The sequence below is a fragment of the Tursiops truncatus genome, chromosome 8 (assembly GCF_011762595.2).
Source record: "Tursiops truncatus isolate mTurTru1 chromosome 8, mTurTru1.mat.Y, whole genome shotgun sequence".
In the NCBI taxonomy this organism is placed as follows: Eukaryota; Metazoa; Chordata; class Mammalia; order Artiodactyla; family Delphinidae; genus Tursiops; species Tursiops truncatus.
The window spans coordinates 24,218,179-24,244,091 of NC_047041.1; the positions used below are offsets into that span (position 1 = coordinate 24,218,179).

Here is a 25,913-nt window from a genome sequence, read left to right on the forward strand (position 1 = left end):
CTGCAGGCCAGAAGGGAGTGGCAGGATGTAATTAAAGTGATGAAAGAGAAAAACCTACAACCAAGATTACTCTACCCAGCAAGGACCTCATTCAGACTCAATGGAGAAGACAAAAGCTTTTCAGACAAGCAAAAGCTAAGAGAATTCAGCATCACCAAACCAGCTTTACAACAAATGCTAAAGAAACTTCTCTAAGCAGGAAACACAAGAGAAGAAAAAGACCCACAAAAACAAACCCAAAACAATTAAGAAAATGGTAATAGGAACATACATATCGATAATAACCTTGAATGTAAATGGATTAAAGGCCCCAACCAAAAGACACAGACTGGCTGAATGGATATAAAAACCAGACCCATATATATGCTGTCTACAAGAGACCCACTTCAGACCTAGGGACCATACAGACTAAGAGTGAAGGGATGGAAAAAGATATTCCATGCAAATGGAAATCAAAAGAAAGCTGGAGTAGCAATACTCGGATCACATAAAATAAGACTTTAAAATAAAGACTGTTACAAGAGATAAGGAGGGACACTACATAATTATTAAAAGATAAATCCAAGAAGAAGATATAACAATTATAAACATTTATGCACTCAACATAGGAACACCTCTATACATAAGGCAAATGCTAACAACCATGAAAGGAAAAATTGACAGTAACACAATAATAGTAGGGGACTTTAACACCCCACTTACGCCAATGGACAGATCATCCAAACAGAAAATAAATAAGGAAACACAAGCTTTAAATGACACAACATACCAGACAGATCTACTTTATATTTACAGAATATTCTATCCAAAAGTGGCAGAATACACTTTCTTCTCAAGTGCACATGGAACATCCTCCAGGATACATCACATCTTGGGTCACAAGTCAAGCCTCGGAAAATTTAAGAAAACTGAAATCGTAACAGGCATCTTTTCTAACCACAACACTATGAAACTGGAAATCAATTACAGGAAAAAAGATGTAAAAAACAAAATACATGAAGGTTAAAAAGTGCACTACTAAATAACCAAGAGATCACTGAAGAAATCAAAGAAATAAATACACAGAAACAAACGACAATGAAAACACGACGACCCAAAACCTATGGGACGCAGCAAGAGCAGTTCTAAGAGGGAAGTTTATAGCAATTCAATCTCACCTCAAGAAACAAGAAAAATCTCAAATAAACTATCTAACCCTACACTTAAAACAACTAGAGAAAGAAGAACAAAGAAAACCCAAAGTCAGTAGAAGGAAAGAAATCATAAAGATCAGAGCAGAAACAAATGAAATGGAAACGAAAGAAACAACAGCAAAGATCAATAAAACTAAAAGCTGGTTCTTTGAGAAGATAAACAAAATTGATAAACCCTTAGCCAGACTCATCAGGAGAAAAAGGGAGAGGACACAAATCAATAAAATTAGAAGTGAAAAGGAGAAATCACAACTGACACTGCAGAAATACAAAGGATTATAAGAGACTACTACCAACAACTGTATGCCAATAAAATGGACAACCATGAAGAAATGGACAAAATCTTGGAAAGGTACAATTTGCCAAGACTGAACGAGAAAGAATTAGAAAATATAAACAGACCTGTCATGAGTAATGAAATTGAAACCATACTTTAAAATCTTCCAACAAACAAAAGTCCAGGACCATATGGCTTCAGAGGCAAATTCTATCAAACATTTAGAGAAGAGCTAACACCAATACTTCTCAAACTCTTCCAAAAAATTGCACAGGGAGAAACACTCCCAAACTCATTCTACGAAGCCACCATCACCCTGATACCAAAACCAGACAAAGATATCACAAAAAAAGAAAATTATAGACCAATACCATTGATGAACGTAGATGCAAAAATCCTGAACAAAATACTAGCAAACACAATCCAACAGCACATTAAAAGGATCATACACTATGATCAAGCGGGATTTATCCCAGGGATACAAGGATTCTTCTATATCAATCAATGTGATACACTACATTAACAAATTAAGGAATAAAAGCCACACGATTATCTCAATAGATGCAGAAAAAGCTTTTGACAAAATTCAACGCCCATTTATGATAAAAACTCTCCACAAAATGGGCATAGAGGGAACCAACCTCAACATAATAAAGGCTAAATATGGCAAACCTACAGCAAGCATCATACTCAATGTTGAAAAACTGAAAGCATTTCCACTAGGATCAAGAAGAAGACAAGGATGTCCACTCTCGCCACTCTTATTCAACATAGTTTTGGAAGTCCTAGCCACAGCAATCAGAGAAGAAAAAGAAATAAAAGGAATACAAATTGGAAAAGAAGAAGTAAAACTGTCACTATTTGCCGATGACACGATACTATACATAGAAAATCTTAAAGATGCCACCAGAAAACTACTAGGACTAATCAATGAATTTGGTAAGGTTGCACGATACAAAATTAATGCACAGAAATCTCTGGCATTCCTATACACTAACAACGAAAAATCAGAAAGAGAAATTAAGGGAACGCTCCCATTTACCACTGCAACAAAAAGAATAAAATACCTAGGAATAAACCTGCCTAAAGAGGCGAAAGACTTGTACTCAGAAAACTATAAAACACTGATGAAAGAAATCAAAGACGACATAAACAGATGGAGAAATATACCATGTTCTTGGACTGGAAGAATCAACATTGTGAAAATGACTACACTACCCAAAGCAATCTACAGATTCAACACAATCCCTATCAAACTATCAACAGCATTTTTCACAGAATTAGAACAAAAAATCTTACAATTCGTATGGAAACAGAAAGGACCCCGAATAGCCAAAGCAATCTTGAGAAAGAAAAACGGAATTGGAGGAATCAGGCTCCCCGACTTCAAACTATACCACAAAACTACAGTAATTAAGACAGTATGGTATTGGCACAAAACCAGAAATATAGATCAATGGTACATGATAGAATGCCCAGAGATAAAGCCACGCACATATGGGCACCTAATTTATGACAAAGGAGGCAAGAACATACAATGGAGAAAAGACAGCCTCTTCAATAAGTGGTGCTGGGAAAACTGGACAGCTACATGTAAAAGAATGAAATTAGAACACTGCCTAACACCATACACAAAAATAAACTCCAAATGGATTAAAGACTTAAATGTAAGACCAGACACTATAAAACTCTTAGAGGAAAACATAGGAAAAACACTTTTTGACATAAACCACAGCAACATCTTTTTTGACCCACCTCCTAGAGTAACAGAAATAAAAACAAAAATAAACAAATGGGACTGAATTAAACTTGAAATGAAACAACAGACAAAGGATTATACTCCAAAATATACAAACAGCTCATGGAGCTCAATATCAAAAAAAAAAAACAATCCAGTTAAAAAATGGACAGAAGACCTAAATAGACATTTCACCAAGGAACACATACAGAGGGCCAAGAGGCACATGAAAAGATGCTCAACATCACTAATTATTAGAGAAATGCAAATCAAAACCACAATGAGGTATCACCTCACGCTGGTCAGAATGGGCATTATCAAAAAAGCTAGAAACAATAAATGCTGGAAAGGGTGTGGTGAAAAGGGAACCCTCCTGCACAGTTGGTGGGAATGTAAATTGATACAACCACTATGGAAAACAGTATGGAGGTTCCTTAAAAAACTAAAAATAGAACTACCATATGACCCAGCAATCCCACTACTGGGCATATACCCTGAGAAAACCATAATTCAAAATGAGACATGCACCACAATGTTCACTGCAGCACTATTTAGTAGCCACCAATAGCCAGGACATGGAACCTAAATGTCCATCGACAGATGAATGGAAAAGAAGATGTGGCACATATATACAATGTATACAAACTCAGCCATAAAAAGAAACGAAATTGAGTTATTTGCAGTGAGGTGGATGGACCTAGAGTCTGTCATACAGAGTGAAGTAAGTCAGAAAGAGAAAAACAAATACTATATACTAACGCATATATATGGAATCTAAAAAACAACAAAAAAATGGTACTCATGACCTAGTTGCAGAGCAGGAATAAAGAGGTAGACATAGAAAATCGACTTGAGGACATGGGGTGGGAGGACGAAGCTGGGGCGAAGTGAGAGTAGCATTGACATATATACACTACCAAATGTAAAATAGTTGGCTGGTGGGAAGCAGCAGCATAGTACAGGGAGATCAGCTCAGTGCTTTGCGATGACCTAGAAGGGTGGGATAGAGAGGATGGGAAGGAGGCTCAAGAGGGATGGGATATGGGGGGACATGTGTATGCATATGGCTGATTCGCTTTGTTGTGCAACAGAAACTAACATGGGGGCTTCCCTGGTGACGCAGTGGTTGAGAATCCGCTTGCTAATGCAAGGGACATGGGTTGGAGCCCTGGTCCAGGAAGATCTCACATGCCATGGAGCAACTAAGTTCATGTGCCGGAACTACTGGGCCTGCACTCTGGAGCCCGCAAGCCACAACTACTGAAGCCTGCGTGCCTAGAGCCACAGGCTCCGCAACAATAGAAGCCACCACAATGAGAAGCCTGCGCACCGCAACAAAGAGTAGCCCCTGCTCGCCACAACTAGAGAAAAGCCCACATGCAGTAACAAAGTAATTTGTTTAAAGTAATTTATATAAAAAAAGAAACTAACACGGTATTGTGAAGCAATTATACTCCAATAAAGACCTATTAAAAAAAAAAAGGATATATATCATGAGCAAGTGGGATTTATCCCAGGAATGTAAGAGTGGATCAGTATAGGAAAGTCAATCCATGTAATATACCACATTGATAGAATGAAAGAATACAACACATGACCATCTCAACAAATAGAAAAGGCATTTGACAAAATCTAACATCCTTTCATGAGAAAAACACTCAGAAAAACATCAGAATAGAGAGAAACTTTCTCAACAAAATAATGGTAACCTATGAAAACCCAAAGCTAACAACATAATGTTGAAAAACTGAAAGCTTTCCCACTAAGATCAGGAATAAGACAAGGATGCCCACTTTCACCACTGATATACAACATTGTACTGAACTTCCAGCCAGAGCAATTAAAAAAGAAAAAGAAATAAAGGGCATCCAAATCAGAAAGGAAGAAGTAAAACTAAATCCAGATGACATGATTCTATATATATAGAAACTCCCAAAAGAATCCACAATAAATCTACTAGAAGTAACAAACAAATTTAGCAAAGTTACAAGTCACAAAATCAACGTACAAAATTATTTGTTTCTATACAATAGCAGTTGACAATCTAAAATGGAAATTGATTAAAAAACTCCATTTACAGGGCTTCCCTGGTGGCACAGTGGTTGAGAGTCCGCCTGCCGATGCAGGGGACATGGGTTTGTGCCCCGGTCCGGGAAGATCCCACATGCTGCGGAGCGGCTGGGCCCGTGAGCCATGGCCGCTGAGCCTGCGCGTCCAGAGCCTGTGCTCTGCAATGGGAGAGGCCATGACAGTGAGAGGCCCATATACCGCAAAAAACCAACCAACCAAACAAAAAAAACTCCATTTACAAGAGCATCTAAAAGAATTAAATACCTGGGAATAAATCTAACCAAGGATGTGAAAGGCCTGTGCACTGAAAACTATATAGCATGGATGAAAGAGATTAAATAAGTTCAACTAAATGGAAAGACATCCTGTGTTCATGGATTGGAAGGCAAATTGTTGAGATGTTAATACTATCTAAATAGTCACATATTCAATGCAATCTCCCTCTAAATTCCAACAGACTTTTTTGCATAAACTCACATGGAATTGCAAGGGACTGCAAACAACCAAAACAATCTTGAAAAAGAAGAACAACACTAGACGACTCACACTTCCTGATTTCAAAAGTTACTATAAAGCTGTAGTAATCAACACAGCATGGTATGGCACAAGTAAAGACCAATGGAATAGAATTGAGAATTCAGAAATAAACCCATACACCAATGGGTAACTGATTTTTGGCAAGGATGCCAAGTCCCTTCAAAGGGGAAAGAACATTCTCTTTAACAACACGCTGGAACAATTAGATTTCTACATGCAAAAGAATGACATTGAACCCCTAACTCACACCACATATAAAAATTAAAATGAATAAACAACCTAAATATAAGAGCTAAAAGCATAAAACTCTTAGAATAAACTCTAAGGATAAATCTTTGTGACCTTAGATTTGACAATGAATTCTTACATATAATACCAAAACCACGTGAAACAAAAAAAAAACCAAACAAGATAAATCAGACTTTATCAAAATTAAAAAGATCTGCGCATCAAAAGACATTATCAGGAAAATGAAAATTTTATAGGATGGGAGAAACTACTTTCAAATCATATATGAATTCAATATCCAGAATATATTTGCAAATCATATATTAAGAGTTCAACACCAAGAATATATAAAGAACTCCTACGGCTCAACAAAAAGACAATCTAATTTTAAAAAATGGGCAAAGGACTTAAACAGACATTTCTCCAAAACAGATATACAAATGGTCACTAAGCTCATGAAAAGACGTTCAATATCATTAGTCCGTAGGAAAATGTAAAATCAAAACCCCAGTGAGATGCCACTTCATACCCATGAAACAACCCAAGTGTTCATCAGCAGATGAATGGATAAACAAAATGTGGTACATATATCCAATGGAATATTACTTAGTGATAAAAAAGTATGATGCTGGATGAACCCTGAAGACATGCTAAGTGAAACAAGCCAGACAGAAAAGGAAAAATAAGTTATGATTCTATTTATATGAAATATCTGTAACAGGCAAATTCATAGAGACAGGAAGTATATTAGAGGTTATCAGGGGCTTACAGGGAAGTGGTAATGTGGAATTATTGCTTAATGGGTACAGAGGTTCTATCTGAGGTAATGAAAAAGTTTTGGAAACAGTGGCGATGGAAACACGAAACTGTGAACATAATTAATATCACTGAATTGGACACTTAAAAAAATGGTTAAAACTGACAAATTTTATGTTATATATTTTACCAAAATAATAAAACCTAAAAAAAAAATTAGTGCTGGAAAAAGACTGAATGACTATACAAACATGTGACTTAAATTAAAATAAAAATTATAAAATATTTTTTAAAAGCCAAAAAAGAAAAATATGAGAAAACAAAATGGAAATAGGTACCTTCATGTGCTTTGAAGGACTTAAATTTATTTGATGGCTATGTTATCTACTAATAAGAAAACAAATAATAGAAACATCATTAAAGTCAATGGAAAGGAATAGAGATGCTAAAAAGAACATACATCCCCAAATCTATAGTAACTGTGATGTTGTGATTTATAATAAGAAATATATATTTGGTCCCCATTTCTGGCACAGAGTTCCTAAAACTCTTGGAATTTCCTGTGACAAGAACAATAAAGGAGTCTTTTTTTATGTTAATGAGTAAATTTGGGGAAGCACCTAAGAATGGGGGCTGGTTGCCAGGAGTACCAACCCTGTGATTAGAGGGTTGGAACTTTCGGTCCCACCTCTCTGACCTCCAAGAAGGGCATAGGGAGATGGAAGCTGATTCAATCACCAATGACTGTGATGATTTCATCAGTCATGCCTATTTAATGAGGCTTCCATTAACACCCAAAATGATGGGGTTTAGGGAGCTTCTGGGTTGGTGAACACTTGCCGGTATGGAGAGAGTGAAATGCCTGGAGAGGGCATGGGAGCTCCATGCCCCTTCCCCATACCTTGCCCTATGCATCTCTTCCATCTGGCTATTCCTGAGTTATTTCTTTTTGTAATAAACCGGCAATCTAGTGAGTAAACAGGTTTCTTGAGTTCTGTGAGCCACTCTAGCAAATTAATCAAACCTAAGAAAGGGGTCACTGAAATCTGTAGCCACTGATAACCTGGGCTTTCAAATGGTGTCTGATGAGGTTGGAAAGGACAATCTTGCAGAACTTGAGCTCTTAACCTGTGGGATCTAACACTATCTACAGCTAGGTATCCGCTGATGTCTGGATAATTCCCTGGATGTGTACAGGGAACCCCTCTCTGCCCCCTACCACACACACTGTAAGTGGTGACCAGAACTGCTATGGTAATATATGCATTTATGGCCATCTAAAATTAGAATATTTAAAATGTTGAAGACCCTTAATACTTAAAGATTTCTAGAGTTGGAGAAGTAGTGATGCACTTTGTAAAATATAATAGGTAGATATAATATATATTAAAAAGGCAAAATTCAGAAAACAATACTCTGGCTTCTACCTTGTAGAAGTATATAAATTTTCAATTAAGATAAAAGGGTAGAAAAACTACTTACATATTGGTCTAAATATATTATTTACCTTTGGTTGATATAGTGAATCAAAGTATAAATAACGTCTCGAAGAACAAAGGCCCAAGCTCCTCCTAAGCCACTCTTTATATCGTCCATTAATAAACTAACAAACAGGTGATATATTTTAAGAATTCTATGTTTTTTATAAACATTATTTGTCTCAACTGCTTGCTCACATATGGCCAGAAGAATTTTCTGATAGGAATCCTAGAAAATAAAGATACATTTAGTAAAAACTTGCCTAATCACATATACTCAGCCCATAATACATACATTTTTTATTCAAAATACAGAATTCTAAATTATAGAATTTTGTTTTGGGTTTTGATATCAAATGCAAAATATTAATTAAGAAAATTACTATCTTAAACCTAAAAAACTACTGTCAATTTACTTAGTTTTCAGAGAGTAAACAATAATAGTATATCCTTAAAATATACATTATATATATGTATATATTCCCTGAGCCAACATGACTAAAATGTCATGAAATTCAGCCCTCGTATGTGACATCTTTCAATTAATACTGACAAGTAAAATACCAAGATATAAACTTGTAAATGAGTGTTTTTCTTAATTTATTCAGATAAATTTTCCATTTGTTTACTTTTTTTTCTCTTTAAGATATACAGATTTTCTAACTGAAAAAGAAGGAATTCTCCCTTCAGTTATTATACTAGTAATGTATACTTACAGGGCTTTTGGAAAGAATTTCTAAAATGCTTTTAAGCTTGGTTTTGTGGCAATTGCTGATATAGGCAAATGTCGCTTTAATCACATGTGATGGAAAATGAGGTGGATTAGGAGCAGGATCCAAATCCCTAAGAGTTACAGAAAAAAATACAGTCATTTTCAGAAAAAAATTATCAAGAAAAAACATTTTCTTAATAGACAAGTGAAAATCCAAAAAGAAAATTTAGATTACAGTAACCCCAAATTTTGAAATTATTTTCTACTGAAAACTAGACTTTTAATGAAATCACAAATGACATATCACAGACTATATACATCAATCAGAACACCTAAATACTTTAACTTTCTAGGACTTAGTCAATTTTAAATAATTTGCTTAAAAAATCTTTTATAAAGTTAATGGAATTCCACAAATGAGACTTAATACCAATTCACTTCAGTTATGAATTAAAGCTCTATGGTAGTACTATAAACACAATAATATCTTAAGACACAGCAATCAAATACTACATCAAATGAAATTACATATGTAAAAGTATTTTAGTAGATATTATTACTATTGTATACGCTTAGCATTGTAGAGCATATAAAAGAAGTTAAGGGCATTTTCAAGTAGCTTACAATCAAGCTGAGAAAATAATTTTAACATTCATATACAACCAAGTGGGTTTCACATCCAAATGAAATTATAGTACAGTAAGATTCCCCTAGCAAAGGAGCATGATAAAGCAAAGGTGATACAGAAAGCCGAGTCATAGATAAGAAGCGAACAAAGAATAATGTCATGAAGAAGAAAATTTCATGAGACAGGAGATGGCAGAATGCTCAAATATTACAAAAAGATTGAGGAGAAAAAGGTCACTGAATTTGAGAATAAGGTGGTCAATTAAAAGATCAATTACTGTGGAGAGGCTACAGTAGAGCAGATACTTCAGTTCAAAGGTAATTATTTTTAAAGAAACAGAATTTAAAAGCAGAGTACATGCCTAACAACTGAAATGGACATTTGAATGTGTTAACCAATAAACTTCTCAAGGTTCTGAAATTGCAGCTAATTCTCTAAGTTAAAAATACCCATACCCTGAAAAGTCACAGGGGTCAGTGCTTTGGCTGGCACCAGAAGTTGCTGGTTCATGTAACGTCATTAATAACTCCACCACAATCTCTGGTAAATTACTAATGAATAAATGATCAATCTGCAAGGATACAAAATTAAAATATATTTAAGTTTTCGTGTCTGTGATCTTTAAGACAGCTTAAGGGGCTCATGTTACTGCCTCATTTCCAAAATTATTCAAAGTGACCAAAGATCTAAGATCTGCAAGACATACAGCTAACTCCACTTTTTTCTGTTATGCAGCCAACCTACAGACTGAAAGGAAAATAGGGAAATCATACCAAACAAGATTCTCTTAATCCAACTCTTTCGTTTAATTTTAAAGAATCATTTTAAGATATGGGGATATATGTATATGTAGAGCTGATTCACTTTGTTATAAAGCAGAAACTAACACACCATTGTAAAGCAATTATACTCCAATAAAGATGTTTAAAAAATAAAATAAAATGAACCATTTTAATGAGTAAGGCTTCAGGTCTAGCCTAAAATTCTTCAACCTAATCATTTTCCTGCCAACCAAATTCCCCACTGATCTATACTGCTCATCAATCTACATTTTACTCTTATTTGAGAACACTACCTCACTTAAAGAACTTTACTAGTAAGAATTCTCGGTGACTGGCAATAATCATCCCTTTGTTCCCTGCATAACTTTTCCCCAGATTTCTACTTGGTTGATATCCCAAATTCTGCTACCCACATGCCCTGTCATCAATAGTAGGCTAAATACTCCTGGACAGGAACAGACCCTTCATCATCCACTTCCTGCCACAGGTAGCCTCACAAAAGGCATTAAGTTCTCTAAATATAAAGAATGGGTGTACTACATTACACCTCAGCCGAATGAATGAGAACTGTGAAGTCTTAAAGGTGGATTTGTTAGCTCTCCAAATAAGGAATTACAGTGCTTTAAACCAAAAGGCAAATGGCTGATTTATTATCTCTACTATCTTTACCTCTTCCACACAGAGGTTTGGAAACACTTCCTAATATAACAAAAATATTCTGGAATGTGACACTAAAGAAATCTAACGATACTAGCCTTTCCCTGGGCTTACACATTAGTTGTCATGTCATCATTTCCAAGGTTTAAGCCCTTTTAAAAATCCAGCCCCGAGGCTTCCCTGGTGGCTCCGTGGTTCAGAATCCACCTGCCAATGCAGGGGACATGGGTTCGAGCACTGGTCTGGGAAGATCCCACATGCCGCAGAGCAACTAAGCCCATGTGCCACAACTACTGAGGCTGCGCTCTAGAGCCCGCAAGCCACAACTACTGAACCCACCCGACACAACTATTGAAGCCTGCGCATCTAGAGCCCATGCTCCGCAACAAGAGAAGCCACCACAATGAGAAGCCCATGCACCACAACGAAGAGTAGCCCCCACTCACCACAGCAAGAGAAAGCCTGCGTGCAGCAATGAAGACCCAATGCAGTCAAAAATAAATTAATTAATTAAATACTTAAAAAAAAATCTACCCCCATTTTCAGTATATCTGGAATAAGTAAGGACAAACTGGCCAAATCTGATTAATATCAGAGGAAAAATTAGTGAGTTTCCACGCACACAGATGACAGCTGACTTCATTAATTTCATGATTCTCTAAGCCAGATCTGTAATGTTTACCTAAGGTACATATAAATTATTCAGATATCTAGGTATAGCTAAACAATCTTATAACTGTAAATATTCTAAGCATTCAACAACGGACAGTTTTAGAAGACTCAAAGACTGATAATAGTGGTACCAACACTTATCCACAGAAAAAGAATCTTGATTGTTTCAGAGAAACTGCATATTAGAGAAAGAAAAAATTAACTTATAATGACGACGCTAAATGAAATTGAGACTAATAAAAATTAGATTTATGTCTTTAACCAAGAAGCTAAGAAATTATTTTTAATTTTTACCTCTCTTCATGCTTGAGACTGGTGTTTTAATCAGGGTTTAATGTAATCACGCTTCCCTTCTAGACTTATTCTGACTCAAAACTGCTCTTTTGGTTTGAACACATAAAGAAGAATAGTAAGAGTAGGCTTGCTCAGAAGTCTAAGCTGGGAGATTGAGTAAAAGGGCCTAGAGGCAGAGTGTCTTTCGTAACGTCCATACCCCCTGGCATGCCAACATTCTGTTCCAACTGCCTTTTGGGCAAGGAGTACCTCTACTCACCATCTGCCTCCAGATTACAGACTTAAAACCAGTTCTGACTGGGAATGGCCCACCTAAGCAACTGAGAGTCTTGCTGTTCCACTTCTTGGTTCAACACAGATAACTGGGCAACAAAAAAAGAGTCTCTTGAAGTTTATCCAATTGTAATACTAATGTTGACCAAGCTTGGTTAGTCATCCCTTACTCACATTAAAAAAAAAATTGGAGTGACCAATCCTCTTTTACCTTAAAAAGTTTCCATATGTATTTTAATATAAGTTGCCTCAAATAATTTTATATATATATAAATTACTACAAAACAAACAGAAGGGCTTCCCTAGTAGTGCAGCGGTTGAGAATCCGCCTGCCAATGCTGGGGACACGGGTTCGAGCCCTGGTCTGGGAGGATCCCACATGCCGCGGAGCAACTAGGCCCGTGAGCCACAACTACTGAGCCTGCGCGTCTGGAGCTTGGGCTCCGCAATGAGAGGCTGTAACAGTGAGAGGCCCGCGCACCACAATGAAGAGTGGCCCCCGCTTGCCGCAACTAGAGAAAGCCCATGCACAGATAAGAAGAGCCAACACAACCAAAAATAAAAATAAACAGAAATTGTTAGTTCCTTTTTAACTTTACTCCATCTTTCATCAAATAATGAGAACTCAATATATACTAGATAGTTGGGATACAACTGCAAAAAAGAAGAAAGAAAAAAATCCTACCTTCACAGTACTTATAGTGGAGAAGATTGATAAAAACCAATGAACATAATTCATAAGTAAGTTACATCATATGTTAGAAGGTAGTAAATGTCATGGAAAAAAACAGGATATGGTAACTTGGGATTGTACTTTTCCATGAAAAGTGAAGGGCTTAATGAGATTAAAGAGGAAGTGAAAAAGATTTTCTATACCTTGTTCAGTATTGTTTGAATTTAACAACCAGCTTGCATTAATGTATTACTGCCAATTAAAACAAAATTTTAAAAGAAAAAGTGATAAAATTATTCCAAACTTTTAAAAAAATTTCTGATTAAAAACATTTCATTTCAAAGCTAATCAAAAGGAGAGAACATTGTACAACAATAACAAAAAATTAATGGACTGCCTATGTTAGATAGTGATTATCACATAGTATTAAATTTAATTGCATAAATGATGAATAAATAGCCTTAAAGTTTTAAAGTTACACCTCAGATCAATTAGGGGATAAAAAGTACAGCAGATGTTGAAGTCATACCTGTTTTCCTAATAAGTTTTCATCTTTAAGCATATCATAGACTTTGGTAGCAATCTTTCTTTGCTGTGCCATCCCACTGTCTCCTGTATCCTCATAAGCGAAGTATGGAAGAATATTTACAATAATCTTTGGAAAGCAGTCTGTCAAAAGACTTTTCCAATCCTTTTGAATCTGATTAGCAATGGACTTTACCTCATCAAAATGACTTCTAATCACCAGATGTGGAATCAAAACTTTATAACAAGACCTAAAAATATAAAAATAACAATGTATATTAAAGTATATACATTTTTAATATACATTAAAATATAATGTTTCAAAGTAAAATTTTATAATATAGTCCTTAAAATAATAAACTGGTTTTGGGAATTCCCTGGCAGTCCAGTGGTTAGGACTCCATGTTTCCACCATGGATTTGATCCCTGGTCAGGGAATTAAGATCCCTCAAGCTGTGTGGCACAGCCAAAAAAAAATAAAAATAAAAATAAAAAAATAAAATGGTTTAATAAGCATTAGAGCATCACTGTATCTAGATCATTAAGCACCCTTACTCTAATTTTATAAATGGAGAAGTGAAGTGAATTCTAAATAGTCACACTAAAAAAAAGAGATCACCCTAATAGTGTGATCAAAAACAAGTGAAAATTGAATTTATTTATTCCACATAATCAATTTATGCAAAATTATTGTAAAGTGAAAGCAATTAATAAATTCGAAGAATAAATGTAAATATTATTATTGCCAAAATGAACAAACAGTAAGGACCACTAAACAATTACGAATTGCCTTCCCATCATCCTGATACCTAAACATTATTATTTAGTTGTTTCAAATCTCTCCATTTTCAAAATTTTCTTCTCCAGACTTGGAGTTAGCAAAATAAATACTTGTACATTAAACTTTAAATCAAACAGAAATAATGACTAAATGGCCCACAGTTAAACAACAAATAAGAAAAATAAGGCTGAAATAATCAGCCACTAATAATTTACCTTTGATTTTTCATAGGGAAGATTATTAAATATTAAAGCTGAAAGAGACCTTAATGATCTCTATATGTAACTCCCTTACTTTAAAGATTAAGAAACCGGGCTTCCCTGGTGGTGCAGTGGTTGAGAGTCCGCCTGCCGATGCAGGGGACACAGGTTCGTGCCCCGGTCCGGGCAGATCCCACAAGCCACGGAGCGGCTGGGCCCGTGAGCCATGGCCGCTGAGCCTGCGCGTCCGGAGCCTGTGCTCCGCAACGGGAGAGGCCACAACAGTGAGAGGCCCGTGTACCGCAAAAAAAAAAAAAAAAGAAAAAGATTAAGAAATCAAGTCCCAGAGGGTGTTCATGTGGCTTGCCTGAAGTCATGTAGCTGGCTACTGACACAGCTAGGACCAGATCCTAAGTCCACTTCAATACATTTCCATTAAAAAACGCTGCAACACTCACATTATGATTAATACCTAATTTTAAATTAAATATATTTCACATGTGACAGATGTAAACCTACCTGTAGAAATCTTCAATGTTTGTGTAGTTTAATAAAGTAAAAGGAAAAGAAGATAAGCTGTATTCAGTATCTTGAAGATTTAGCCATTGCAGTACCAGATAATCCAAATGAGAAGCCATGAAGTCTTCTAAATGTCTATATCCAAAAGTTTCAGAAACTTTCTGTAAAACCTATACAAATCAAAAAAGAAGTCAATGTTTTAAGAAAATAATGAAATAATAAATCATTTAAATCCTTAATATTTATTTACAGTATGACTTTAAGTATTCATTTAACTTTTCTATTCCTTGATTCACTCATCTATGAAATGGAGATAATAAAGAACCCACTTCAGCAAAATTCAACAAGAAAAATGTATTTAATGTAATTACTCGGTGCCTGGTACACAGCAAACCCTCAATAAATGTTAAATGAATAAAAACAGAAAAATGTTTCAATTTTCAAGATTTGATTATATTTCATTATAAAGTAAAACAATTCTTCTCAGTCCTAAACCCAAATGAGAAAAATCCAAACACTATATTCCACGTACAATAATAATTAGGTAGTGTAACTGTATAATTTTTTTTTAAAGTAACCTCTTACTTTAATACTGAAAGGTAAAAGTTTAACTATCTAGACTGATTACTTATAGGTTGGCCTATTGTAAAGCGCCACTGGAAACCATGCTAGTTATATCAAGCCATGATCTATCACTGGTTCATCATGTAAAAATCTAGGATGTAAAGGCTTGGAACCTCCCAAACCATTAATGCTGAGGTGTTGGAACAGGGGCAGGAGTAAGCATTCTACAACACTGTGTTGGACCCTGGTCTTCCTAATCATGCAACTTAAAAGCTTTATAGCTCTAAAATTTGACTCCTGGCCCCGCTAGATCCCAATGTCCTGCTCCAGAATCCACTAGGCAAAACACGTACTACTCCTTTTTTCTCCGCTTCCCCCAATAAATACTATTCCAGAGGGCCTGGTCTGCATATGATAGGTCACTTACTCTCGTTAGTTCAATAACTGCCTTGTAAAATGCTCTTAAACTTAATGTAAAAAATGACACTGTATACAAATAAATACACTATTTTAAAAGTTACTGCTTTCTAATATTCCAAATCTAAAAAATAAAACTGCCTCTAAGTCTTTAATAAATGCCACATTAAAAATCTAGCTTTAACCTTAATTGTTTAAAAGTTACCCAAGGAAGATTATAATAAAAAATATTAATCCACAGTTACCTTTTTAATGAGGTGAGGCTCTAATCCATTCTCTTTCACAGACTTGCATAGGGCGAATAAAGCCTGTTTTTCACATACAGGGCTATAGTATAACACCACAGCTATCATCATCAGTAAAATGGCCTTTCTATTACAAAGCTCATCCAAAATTTCAGAGTTTTCAGCTCTGTGGGACTTGGGAATAATTTTAAAAACAATATGCAATGTTAATATTTAAATATTCCAAATAAACCAACCAGACTAAAACCAGAGTACACCACGACAACATCTAAGCAGCCCGTGAACAGTTTTAAATCCTATAGTGATGGAGCTAAGAAGAGATATTATCAGAAAGGACCACAGTTTCTACAGAGAGAAAGACTGCTTTTGATAAGATCTTATAGAAAGAATTGCCAAACATTTCAATGGGTATAAAGCACTTTAAAGAAAAAAAAAGAGAAAGAAAGAAATTGCAGGAAAGTGAGAGACTAAAAGCTCTTCAACTACCAAGTATTACCTCCTAAGATGTTTACCATTATAACTTAATTATAGCTCTTTATTCTTTAAAATTATCATATATATTACTAAAAAGACCAATAAATTCATGCAACTAGATAGAATGATATATGCTTCTAGTTTAACAACCAATCATTTTTCCAATAGACATGTACATTTTTTGACTTGCTATACTTGGTAGAAGTTTCTCTTCACATTTGGAAAAAACTGCCAGTCACTGATCCTATTGCTATTTTTGGTACAAAAAAAAGGAAGGACCTAATTCCTTTACTAAATGGCAATCACTGACATGTTTGAAAATAGCTATGAGGTTCCCACTAAGTCAACTCCTTTACCTATTCCTTATAAAAGACAGATCTACAGACTCTCTAATATTCAGACTCTCTAACATTCTAGCAATAGTTAAAAATTCAGTTTTACTGGGAACTAAACCCAACATGCTATCAAGAGGGAGGAGATATGGGGATATATGTATATGTAAAGCTGATTCACTTTGTTATGCAGCAGAAACTAACACACCATTGTAAAGCAATTATACTCCAATAAAGATGTTAAAAAAAAATGAATACAAGATTCAAGTTCTTTCTATAAACTTGTTCATTACAGTCTGCTTCTATTAATGACATCTAAGACAGAATTTGCTTTTTTTTGATAACAATGTTGATTCATATTATGCTCTCAAGATGTAAAACTTCTTACATCTTTCTCCAAATTAACTGCTGTCAGGTCAGTATTCTCCCTTTTTGCACATGACAGGCTGATTTTAAAATATATAATATGTTATTTCTAGTAAATTTTAAATGAGTATTATTTACACTCATTTTTCCAATCTATTGAAACCTTTTTCTAAATTCACATTCTTTCATGCAACTTTCCTTTTCAGTTTGGTGCTGTCACAGAATATATAGTCATTTGACTAACTGCTTCACACACTTTTAATAAACAAATCAAGGCATAGATAAATGAATAAATTCTACCACTAAGACAATTTTTGCCATTTTAAGAAAAATATTATCTACAGAAAAATATGAAAATCATAAGGTTCATTAAGGAGCACAAAGATAATTTGATCTTCCCAATTAGAACATTTTTTCCTCAATCCATTTCTTCCTCTTGTCACCTGTTCTGTGAATTAGCTTTTAATCAGATCTTACCAAAATATAGTTTTTAATTAAAAAATAAGCCATTTATACTCCTATAAAAACTCAGTAAATTCTGTTTTTCCTACAAAAATGCTGCATATAAGTTGAACCAAAAGAAACTGTCATTATTCAACCAATTCTGACCTATAAATAAAGTAATTTCAATAAATTCATATAGCTGTTCTAGTCTAAATTTATATTGTGAACTACTGGATATATACTGTCTTAGGCCAAACTTGGTAAAGTAATATGTGGCATATTTATAGAAAGCATATGATAACAGCAAATAAGCATTACTAAAATTACCACTTCTCTCATTCCTTCCTGAGCTTTCAAGTATGAATTTTCAAATGCTGCTTGCTGAAGCTTCAAAGGAAGTGCTTTCAATAATGTGGAAGGACCTCCTTTTTTCATATGCTGAAATAATCTTAAAAAAAAAAAAAAAGCAAAAAGTGAAATATAAACCATACTTTCCAAAGCATATTTACAGGGCAAAAATAAATCACTCTGTGAGACATACTAACATATTAGATTTTCTTTCAAAAGACCAAGGAAATGTGAGTCTATTTAAAGAGGTTCAAATCTACTGCTTAATATTAGGGTCTTTACCATATACTCCATTTTCTCCTAGAACTGAAAAGGGTCTCAACAGACCTTTTAGATTATTGCCCAAACCTGAATATCCCTTAACTCTAACTAACCAGAAAAGAAAAATTGTCCTCTGGTCAAATATCAATTAGAAGCAGCCACAGACTCTTACATCAACCTGCTCTAATATTTAATCACAACTTAAAAGTGGATAGCTTTACTATCTTGATATTCCATTACAAAAATTTTATGTGATAGGGAAAAGCTGATCAGCTTTTTGCACAATGTACAATCATATTTAAGGACAACTCTTTAACCAATTTTGTCCTTTACCCTTTTTTACTAATCAAAATTTATGGAAGTATCAACTTTTTTGGTGTTCCTCTGACTCCTTCAGTTTCTCTAATCTCTCTTAAATAGTCTAATATTAGATATCTAACAAGTAAACAACCAATAAATAAATGCTATGCTCATGTCACTCATGAATTTATACATTTTTGAATCTTAAGAGATTTTTTTAATGCCACCACTACCTTGCTTTATTATATTCAACTTATGATCCTCTGTAACCCCAGATCTTTAACTTTAGTATATATTTTCTATCTTTTTTAAGCACTTGAAGTAAGCACACATTCATTAGCAAACCTTACAATGCTCTATGGTTTTTATTAAAAACAGTCCTAAGCCTGAGCTTACTTTACCAGACACGACTAACTTATGAAAACATTGTTGTCAGAAACTAACACAACATTGTAAAGCAATTATACTCCAATGAAGATGTTAAAAAAAAATATTGTCAGCATATCCAAATTTTGGACACATCTAACACATGTATTTATGTGACTGCTGGGCAAGTTCTTTATAGCATTCTTTAATTATTGGTCACTTACATTTGAACAGTAAAATTACTTAAATGATTTTCAGCTTTGATGTTTTTAAAGCATAATGTAATTTTTTTTCAAATGTTCATTGATTTTACAAATTATTAAACAACTGGCACATTCCAAGTATTATTCTAGGTACTAAATATACAAGAAAAGAGAAAAATCAATGCCCTCTAGGAGCTTATATCCTAGGTAAATGTGCTAAAATACAATTATTTCAACTGGTGATAAATGCTACAGAGAAAAATAAAGCAGAGAGGTGCTTTATTTACAGGAGTGTGAGGTAGGAGAGGCAGAGGTAGGTTATAATTTCGAGTTTTAAAATCAAGTTGATAACCTGATAAACATGCAGTTGTTGAAAAATTAATATTTGCTTCTTCAGGTACTCAAACATAAAACACATCCCTGTGAGAGAAACACTCCAATGTCTAACTCTATGTTCACTTGAATAAATATGATTGTAATTAGCACAATGTAAAATGTGCTAATTTTCATTTTACAAACTCATATAAAATCTCAGTAATATCCAAACATCCTATATCTCTTGTAAGTGGGAGTAGACACACCTAATTCAACTCAACCACTTACTAGCTGTATGGCACTGAGCAAATTACTTTATCTGTCTAAGCCACAGTTTTCATTAATAAATTGGAGAAAATAATAGTATCAAAGTGATACAGTTGTCAGAATTAAGAGAAAACATAAATGCCAGGCATACAATATATGCTCAGTAAACGTTAACTATTTTTAATATCACAACTAGTGAACTATGACTGTCCTGCACATTGAATTGCTATCTGCAGCACTCCAGACACTTCATGAATACTTGACCCATTACCTATTGATTGACTGTGCAGCCAACATGCGAACTTGGTGATGATTATCAGCAAGAAACTGTGGAAATACTTCATTTACAGGAAAGTCTTTTCCCATTACATTCAGAATAGCCCATTTTGAATAAGGATCAGCCTATGGGAAAAGAACAACTGAGGTTAAATGTGAAATACTAAGAGAAAAATCACCCATTAACAAACAGAAACAAAGACTGCTTTAAAAATGCCAATGGAGACCATACTAATAACTGAAGTAGAATAACTCACCTCAAGCAAAGTTTTAAGGCATTTTACTAGTGCCACTCTTACAGAGAATGCGCATTTTCCCTCCTTTGTTAAGTGCCTGAAATAAAGTATGTGTCTTAATATCAAGTAATTATTCCAATAAAAGCACAGTAAAAAAAAAAAATCACTGGACATTAAGGTTATTCTAGGCTGCTTCCAAAATTTCTTTCCATGCTAAATTTAATTCTCACTATGTGGCATATGCCAATATTCTCACCTTCCAAAAATTCCAGCTAAAATAAATTGGTTTGAAAAGTTCATTTTAATGTATGTTATTTGTGTCACATGATTATGCCTCATTTTGGGGCTATTCCACTTCAGCTAACCATGTTATAGAAAACTTGCTTTAAAAGGAAAACATTTTTAAAGTTGCTGTGTTGTTATATCAAAGACTTAAAAACGACATTCTATACTGACTCAGAAGTCCTTGCCCACCAAATGGTAGGAGGGCTCTAAATTACATATATGTGCTCCTCTATAGGTGTCTTGGTATTAACTCACACTATGACTATATGCATGAAATAACCAGAGAATGACAAGGCCAATTTGTCCACTTTAGGAATATAAACTACTCAATTGATTTAGACTTGTTGCACTTTGCTTTATTCATCATATATGTCAAACTATTAAGAGATTCAAAATTCGCAGGGAAATACACTAAAACCACTTTAGGAAGCCAAGTCTTAAGCAGAAAACAATTCAGTTCTTCAAGCAATTAAGGAGGGAAACACAAATTACATGTCACTATTGTTAAAAGATGTATATAGTTACATTCGAGGATTAGAAGAAATGCAAAGTTTGCATTTGTATGCAGAAGTGGCAAAAGAAAAGTAACTCCACAAAATGTCTATACCCACCAAAATGCTTCAATCACTGTTAGAAACTGTCCTTGAGCATCCCTTGTGTTCTCAGCATCCATATTTCCTTGACATAGGTTCGTCACTATGTGAAGGACATGGTTTAAAATGGTTTTACAAACATCTTGGTCACGGCGATACAAAGAACACACATTGCTGTGATGGAAAAAAATTTAACTTTATCAGCATAACAGAACACACCAGTTTAATCTACAAATTTAGAGTGAATATTTTATATGGTTTTAATGTCTTACGATAGCGGTTTTAGAAGTTCAACAACATCTTCCATTGGCAAGGGATATTCTTCTCCAGGAAGGTCCTTTAAAAGCACTAGATACTAAGATAGTTGGGTGGGGGAAATTAGTTGTTGTTCTTGTTTTTTCATATATCATTTATTTAAATAAGTACATATATGTAACCATAAATTCATATATAAACACATGTGCATACACACACACACACGAGCAGTGAATTTTTATGAAGCAATATAATTTTAAAAAAGGGGGAGGCAGGGGTGTTTTGAAGTCAAACAGAGCTGGATTCAAATCCCCGTACCATAACCTGTTACTACTTGAGTGCTTTAAAAACTTGCCTTGTCATCTGAGTCTTTGTACTCCCAGCTTTAAAATGAGGATATAGCACTTACCTGGCCAGATTACTGTGAAGATTAAAGGAAATGAATGTAAAGGTCTAGCATTTATTGTAGGAATTCAGTAAGTGACAGTGTTATCACTGTTGGAGTTAAGTGCCTGAGCAAGAGTCTGAAACTATATTATGTCACCACCCTCCGAAAACAATGCTTGGGGATAACTTCAATGGTTAAACACTATTCTATTAATGAATTCTGGAAAGCAGAGATAATTATGGGCAGTGAAGAATCCAAATACCCTGACTTATCTTCCTATAAGGCAACCTTGTAAGGCTCTCTATGGAACGATGGATATAAAGGGCTACTCAGCAACTACCGGTTGTTATAGTTGGTAGTTATAACGAGGCAGCCAGTTTCTGACAGCTGACAAATAATTTTCTAGCTGTATTAAGAATCAGAAGGCATTTTTTTCCTATCATCTGTATGTAGAAAATTGTTTCTTACTCCTTCTGATACTATAAAAGAATATTAAATTGGACCATTTTAAATATTTGCCATGTGTGATGTTACTAAGTGTCTTGAAGTGACTTTGAACATCAAAGTCCCAAGAAAAGCATACAGCCCTCCCCACTGGTTGGGGCTAGAGACTTGACTAGAGTATTTGCCAGGGTTGAAACCAGGGAATCAAACAGGGCTCAAATAAGCATATTTGCCGGGGCTAGGGGATCAACCAGAACGTTCACCACAGCTAGAACATGACAAGGAATTCTACCAGGGACTCAACCTGAATGTTTCCAAGAGGTTCTAATTAGGGAATAACTTGGCATGTTTCCCAGGGCTGGGGAAATCACTTGCCATGTTTGCCAATTTGCTGGGACTAAGATATGACCATGGACTCATCCAGGATATCTGCTGAGACAGGAGCTCTCCCCACATGTTCACCAGCACTGGGGCTAAGGGTATGGCCCACATGGTTGGGAGATAAGTTACATGTAATAATATTGAGTAAACAAGTAAATGCACTGAGGTTAAGTAGGAAGCCTGGTTTCTTACTGTTGGAAAAGGGAGCTACAAATATGGACACAGAAAATAAATCCTATGATGTTAGATTGGAATTGGAGATATCTATCAGTAGATGAGTAAAGTGATGAGAGAAGGGAAGGAGAGAGATTACTTTTGTTAAGTCTAAATCTAATCACGAGGAAACATGAGATAAACTCAAAGCGACGGATTCCATACAGCAAGTGGCTGTACTATTCAAAAATATGAAGGTCGTGAAAGATAAGGAAAGACAAAGGAACTGTTCCACACTGAAAAAAACTGAACAGACCTGACAAGTAAATTCAATGATACAATGTTGATTTCCTGATGATTATACTATGGTTATACAGGAGAGTATCACTGTTTTTAGGAAATACACACTGAAGTAAAGGGGCATCACGTCTGAATATTTAATCTTGAAATAGTTCAGAAAAAAAGTGTGTGCTTGTGTGTGTTTGTGTGTGTGTAGTGTGCAAAGAGAGAGAATGATAAGTCAAATGTGGTAAAATGTTAACTACAGAGGCTTATGAAGGAAATATGGGAGTTTTGTAGTATTTTAACTTTACAGTCACTTTGAAATTACATTTAAAAATTTTAAAGCATATAAACCAAGGTCAAGGCAAGATTCAGACTTCAACAACAATGTTATATGAGTATTATTTTTACATTCAGAGTCTGTGGCTCTTGGCCTAGTTTAAAATAATAATAATTACACCCAAAGAGAATAAATCTATCCAAGTCCATCCAAGTTTTAATGTTTCAGTATCCACTTAAATTTTTTTCACAATTAGAAGAAAAGTGTATTTTATAACTAGTCTCAGATTCATTTCTCAAGGAAGCAATTTCAAGTCTTCAAAGGTACTATAAGATTCTAATATGTCAGTCCATTACATTTAGCTAGCAACATCAGACACAAATGAAGCACTTCTTCATTTCACTGAACTCACCATGTGTAGATGGAGAGATTTGGTAAGGTCTAGCATGCTAGAATCAATTAACATTAACAATTTCCTTCGAATGTCAGCTGCTCTAAATGATACAGTATTGGTCTGAGCAGTGGTTACACACATACACAAGAACTTGAGCATGTCTAAAAAAAGTAGATCTTGCTTTGACAGATGTTCTTCAGCTAAAGGATTCATGGCACCTAAAAATAAAAAGCACTTATTAAGACTAACAGAGGTGTGCAACAAATACATACATTGACTATTAACATAAATATCTTCCCCTTGAACAACAAAAAGAGATAAAAATATATGGAAAGCAAAATTATGATGAAATTGATTACACACTAAAAGCTTCAAAATTCTTCATAAAAGGTTACCCTAGGATTCTGTCATCAATAAATAATCTATGGAAAAATCTATATAGACAAATATTCACTGCAATACTGTTAGAAAGGAATCTAAATTTCTGACAATAAAAAAGTGGTCCAGTGGTTAAGAATCCACCTTCCAATTCAGGGGAAGCCAGTTCGATCCCTGGTCGGGGAACTAAGATCCCACATGCCATGGGGCAACTAAGCCCACACATCTCAACTAGAGAGCCCACGTGCCGCAAACTACAGAGCCCACATGCTCTGGAGCCCACACGTCAAAACTACAGAGCCCACACGCTCTGGAGCTCTTGCATAACTAGAGAGAAGCCCGCGCGCCGCAACAAAGAGCCCGCACCATGGGGCTTCCCTGGTGGCACAGTGGTTGAGAGTCCGCCTGCTGATGCAGGGGACACGGGTTCGTGCCCCGGTCCGGGAGGATCCCATATGCCGCAGAGCGGCTGGGCCCGTGAGCCATGGCCACTGAGCCTGTGCGTCCAGAGCCTGTGTCCCGCGTACGGCAAAAAAAAAAAAAAAAAAAAAGAAGAGCCCACACCACAATGAAAGATCCCATATGCCGCAACAAAGATCCCGCGTGCTGCAACTATGACCAAACCCAGCCAAAAAATAAAAAATAAATAAGTTAAAAAAAAAAGTGCTCTAGTAAATTATGGTATGTATGTTAATTGGGATATTATAGAGCCATTAAAAAGTATGATTATCAATATCACAAGTACCTAAATGAAAAAAATGCTTACAGTTAATGTTGAAAGAAAATAGACAAGGTATAAAAAGGCATTTGAATGTTAATGCTGATTATAATTTTGAAAGGGTCTATGTAGAATAACAGAAAAAGGTAAACAATGATGGCATTATGGGTGCTCTTGCACTATCCTGCTTTCTATTTTCCAAATAACCTATTATATGTTTTTATTTATTTAATAATTATTTTAAATTCCCCCATGAAGAATAAAATAGGAAACTAATAAATTCAATTAAAAATCAGGGAATTCTAAAATGTATAGAGGTGAACAATCTCAATAGACTATACAAAAAGGAAATAAAATGCGCATAAAATTAGTATCTATGAGGCCTTTCATAATACCAAATCAATGTAAAGAGGTAAAAAAAAATCCCATGCAGTAAAAATATATTTACCAATAGTAATTTGGCTCTCTCCAGATTCATTTGCATCAATAACACTACTAGCCGGGTAATCATTAAATAGATTCATGGATGACTGATCCTCCATCTCCATTAGATTTTCATCAGTACCATCTTCCACTGATTCTACTTCTCCAAAGTCAAATGGCTTTTTGATAATGGATACCTTCAAATCAGAGAAAGAAAGACGTTCCAAGTTGGCTTCTTTCAGAAGCATGCTGTTGTTAAAACTGACCTAATCAAACAATTCAAGATTCAAGTGTATGAAACCCTGCAGTATTATTTCTATTAAATGTCCTGCAACAGGAAAACAGATATATAAACTGTATTGTCTACACAGCAGAATAATACACAATCTTTACAAATGATTTCTTATATTAAGAAGTTTCATACTACCCCAAATTGATGAGGGTGTAGGTAAAATTATAAATTGGTAAGACTATTTTGGAGGACAATAACATTATCCATCGAAAAGTAAAATTTACATTCCTTTTGAACAAG

At 34.9% G+C, this 25,913-nt stretch overlaps 1 protein-coding gene across 6 annotated transcripts in view; it reads right to left on the minus strand.

Moving 5' to 3' along the window:
- ATM (ATM serine/threonine kinase) overlaps nucleotides 1-25,913 on the minus strand; it is a 140,135-nt gene that overhangs the window by 74,857 nt on the left and 39,365 nt on the right. For all 6 annotated transcript variants that reach the window (XR_004527828.2, XR_004527830.2, XR_004527829.2 and 3 more), the window contains 13 exons: nucleotides 25,407-25,578; nucleotides 23,881-24,080; nucleotides 21,558-21,640; nucleotides 21,304-21,459; nucleotides 20,429-20,504; nucleotides 20,167-20,297; nucleotides 18,163-18,283; nucleotides 16,220-16,393; nucleotides 14,994-15,163; nucleotides 13,498-13,744; nucleotides 10,073-10,188; nucleotides 8,994-9,120; nucleotides 8,307-8,506 (listed from right to left, as the gene is read on the minus strand). Coding sequence is in view for 3 of the 6 variants with exons in the window: in XM_019941951.3 (XP_019797510.1) it covers nucleotides 8,307-8,506; nucleotides 8,994-9,120; nucleotides 10,073-10,188; nucleotides 13,498-13,744; nucleotides 14,994-15,163; nucleotides 16,220-16,393; nucleotides 18,163-18,283; nucleotides 20,167-20,297; nucleotides 20,429-20,504; nucleotides 21,304-21,459; nucleotides 21,558-21,640; nucleotides 23,881-24,080; nucleotides 25,407-25,578 (1,973 nt within the window). In the remaining 3 variants the exon portion in view is untranslated. The remainder of the gene's footprint in view (nucleotides 1-8,306; nucleotides 8,507-8,993; nucleotides 9,121-10,072; nucleotides 10,189-13,497; nucleotides 13,745-14,993; nucleotides 15,164-16,219; nucleotides 16,394-18,162; nucleotides 18,284-20,166; nucleotides 20,298-20,428; nucleotides 20,505-21,303; nucleotides 21,460-21,557; nucleotides 21,641-23,880; nucleotides 24,081-25,406; nucleotides 25,579-25,913) is intronic.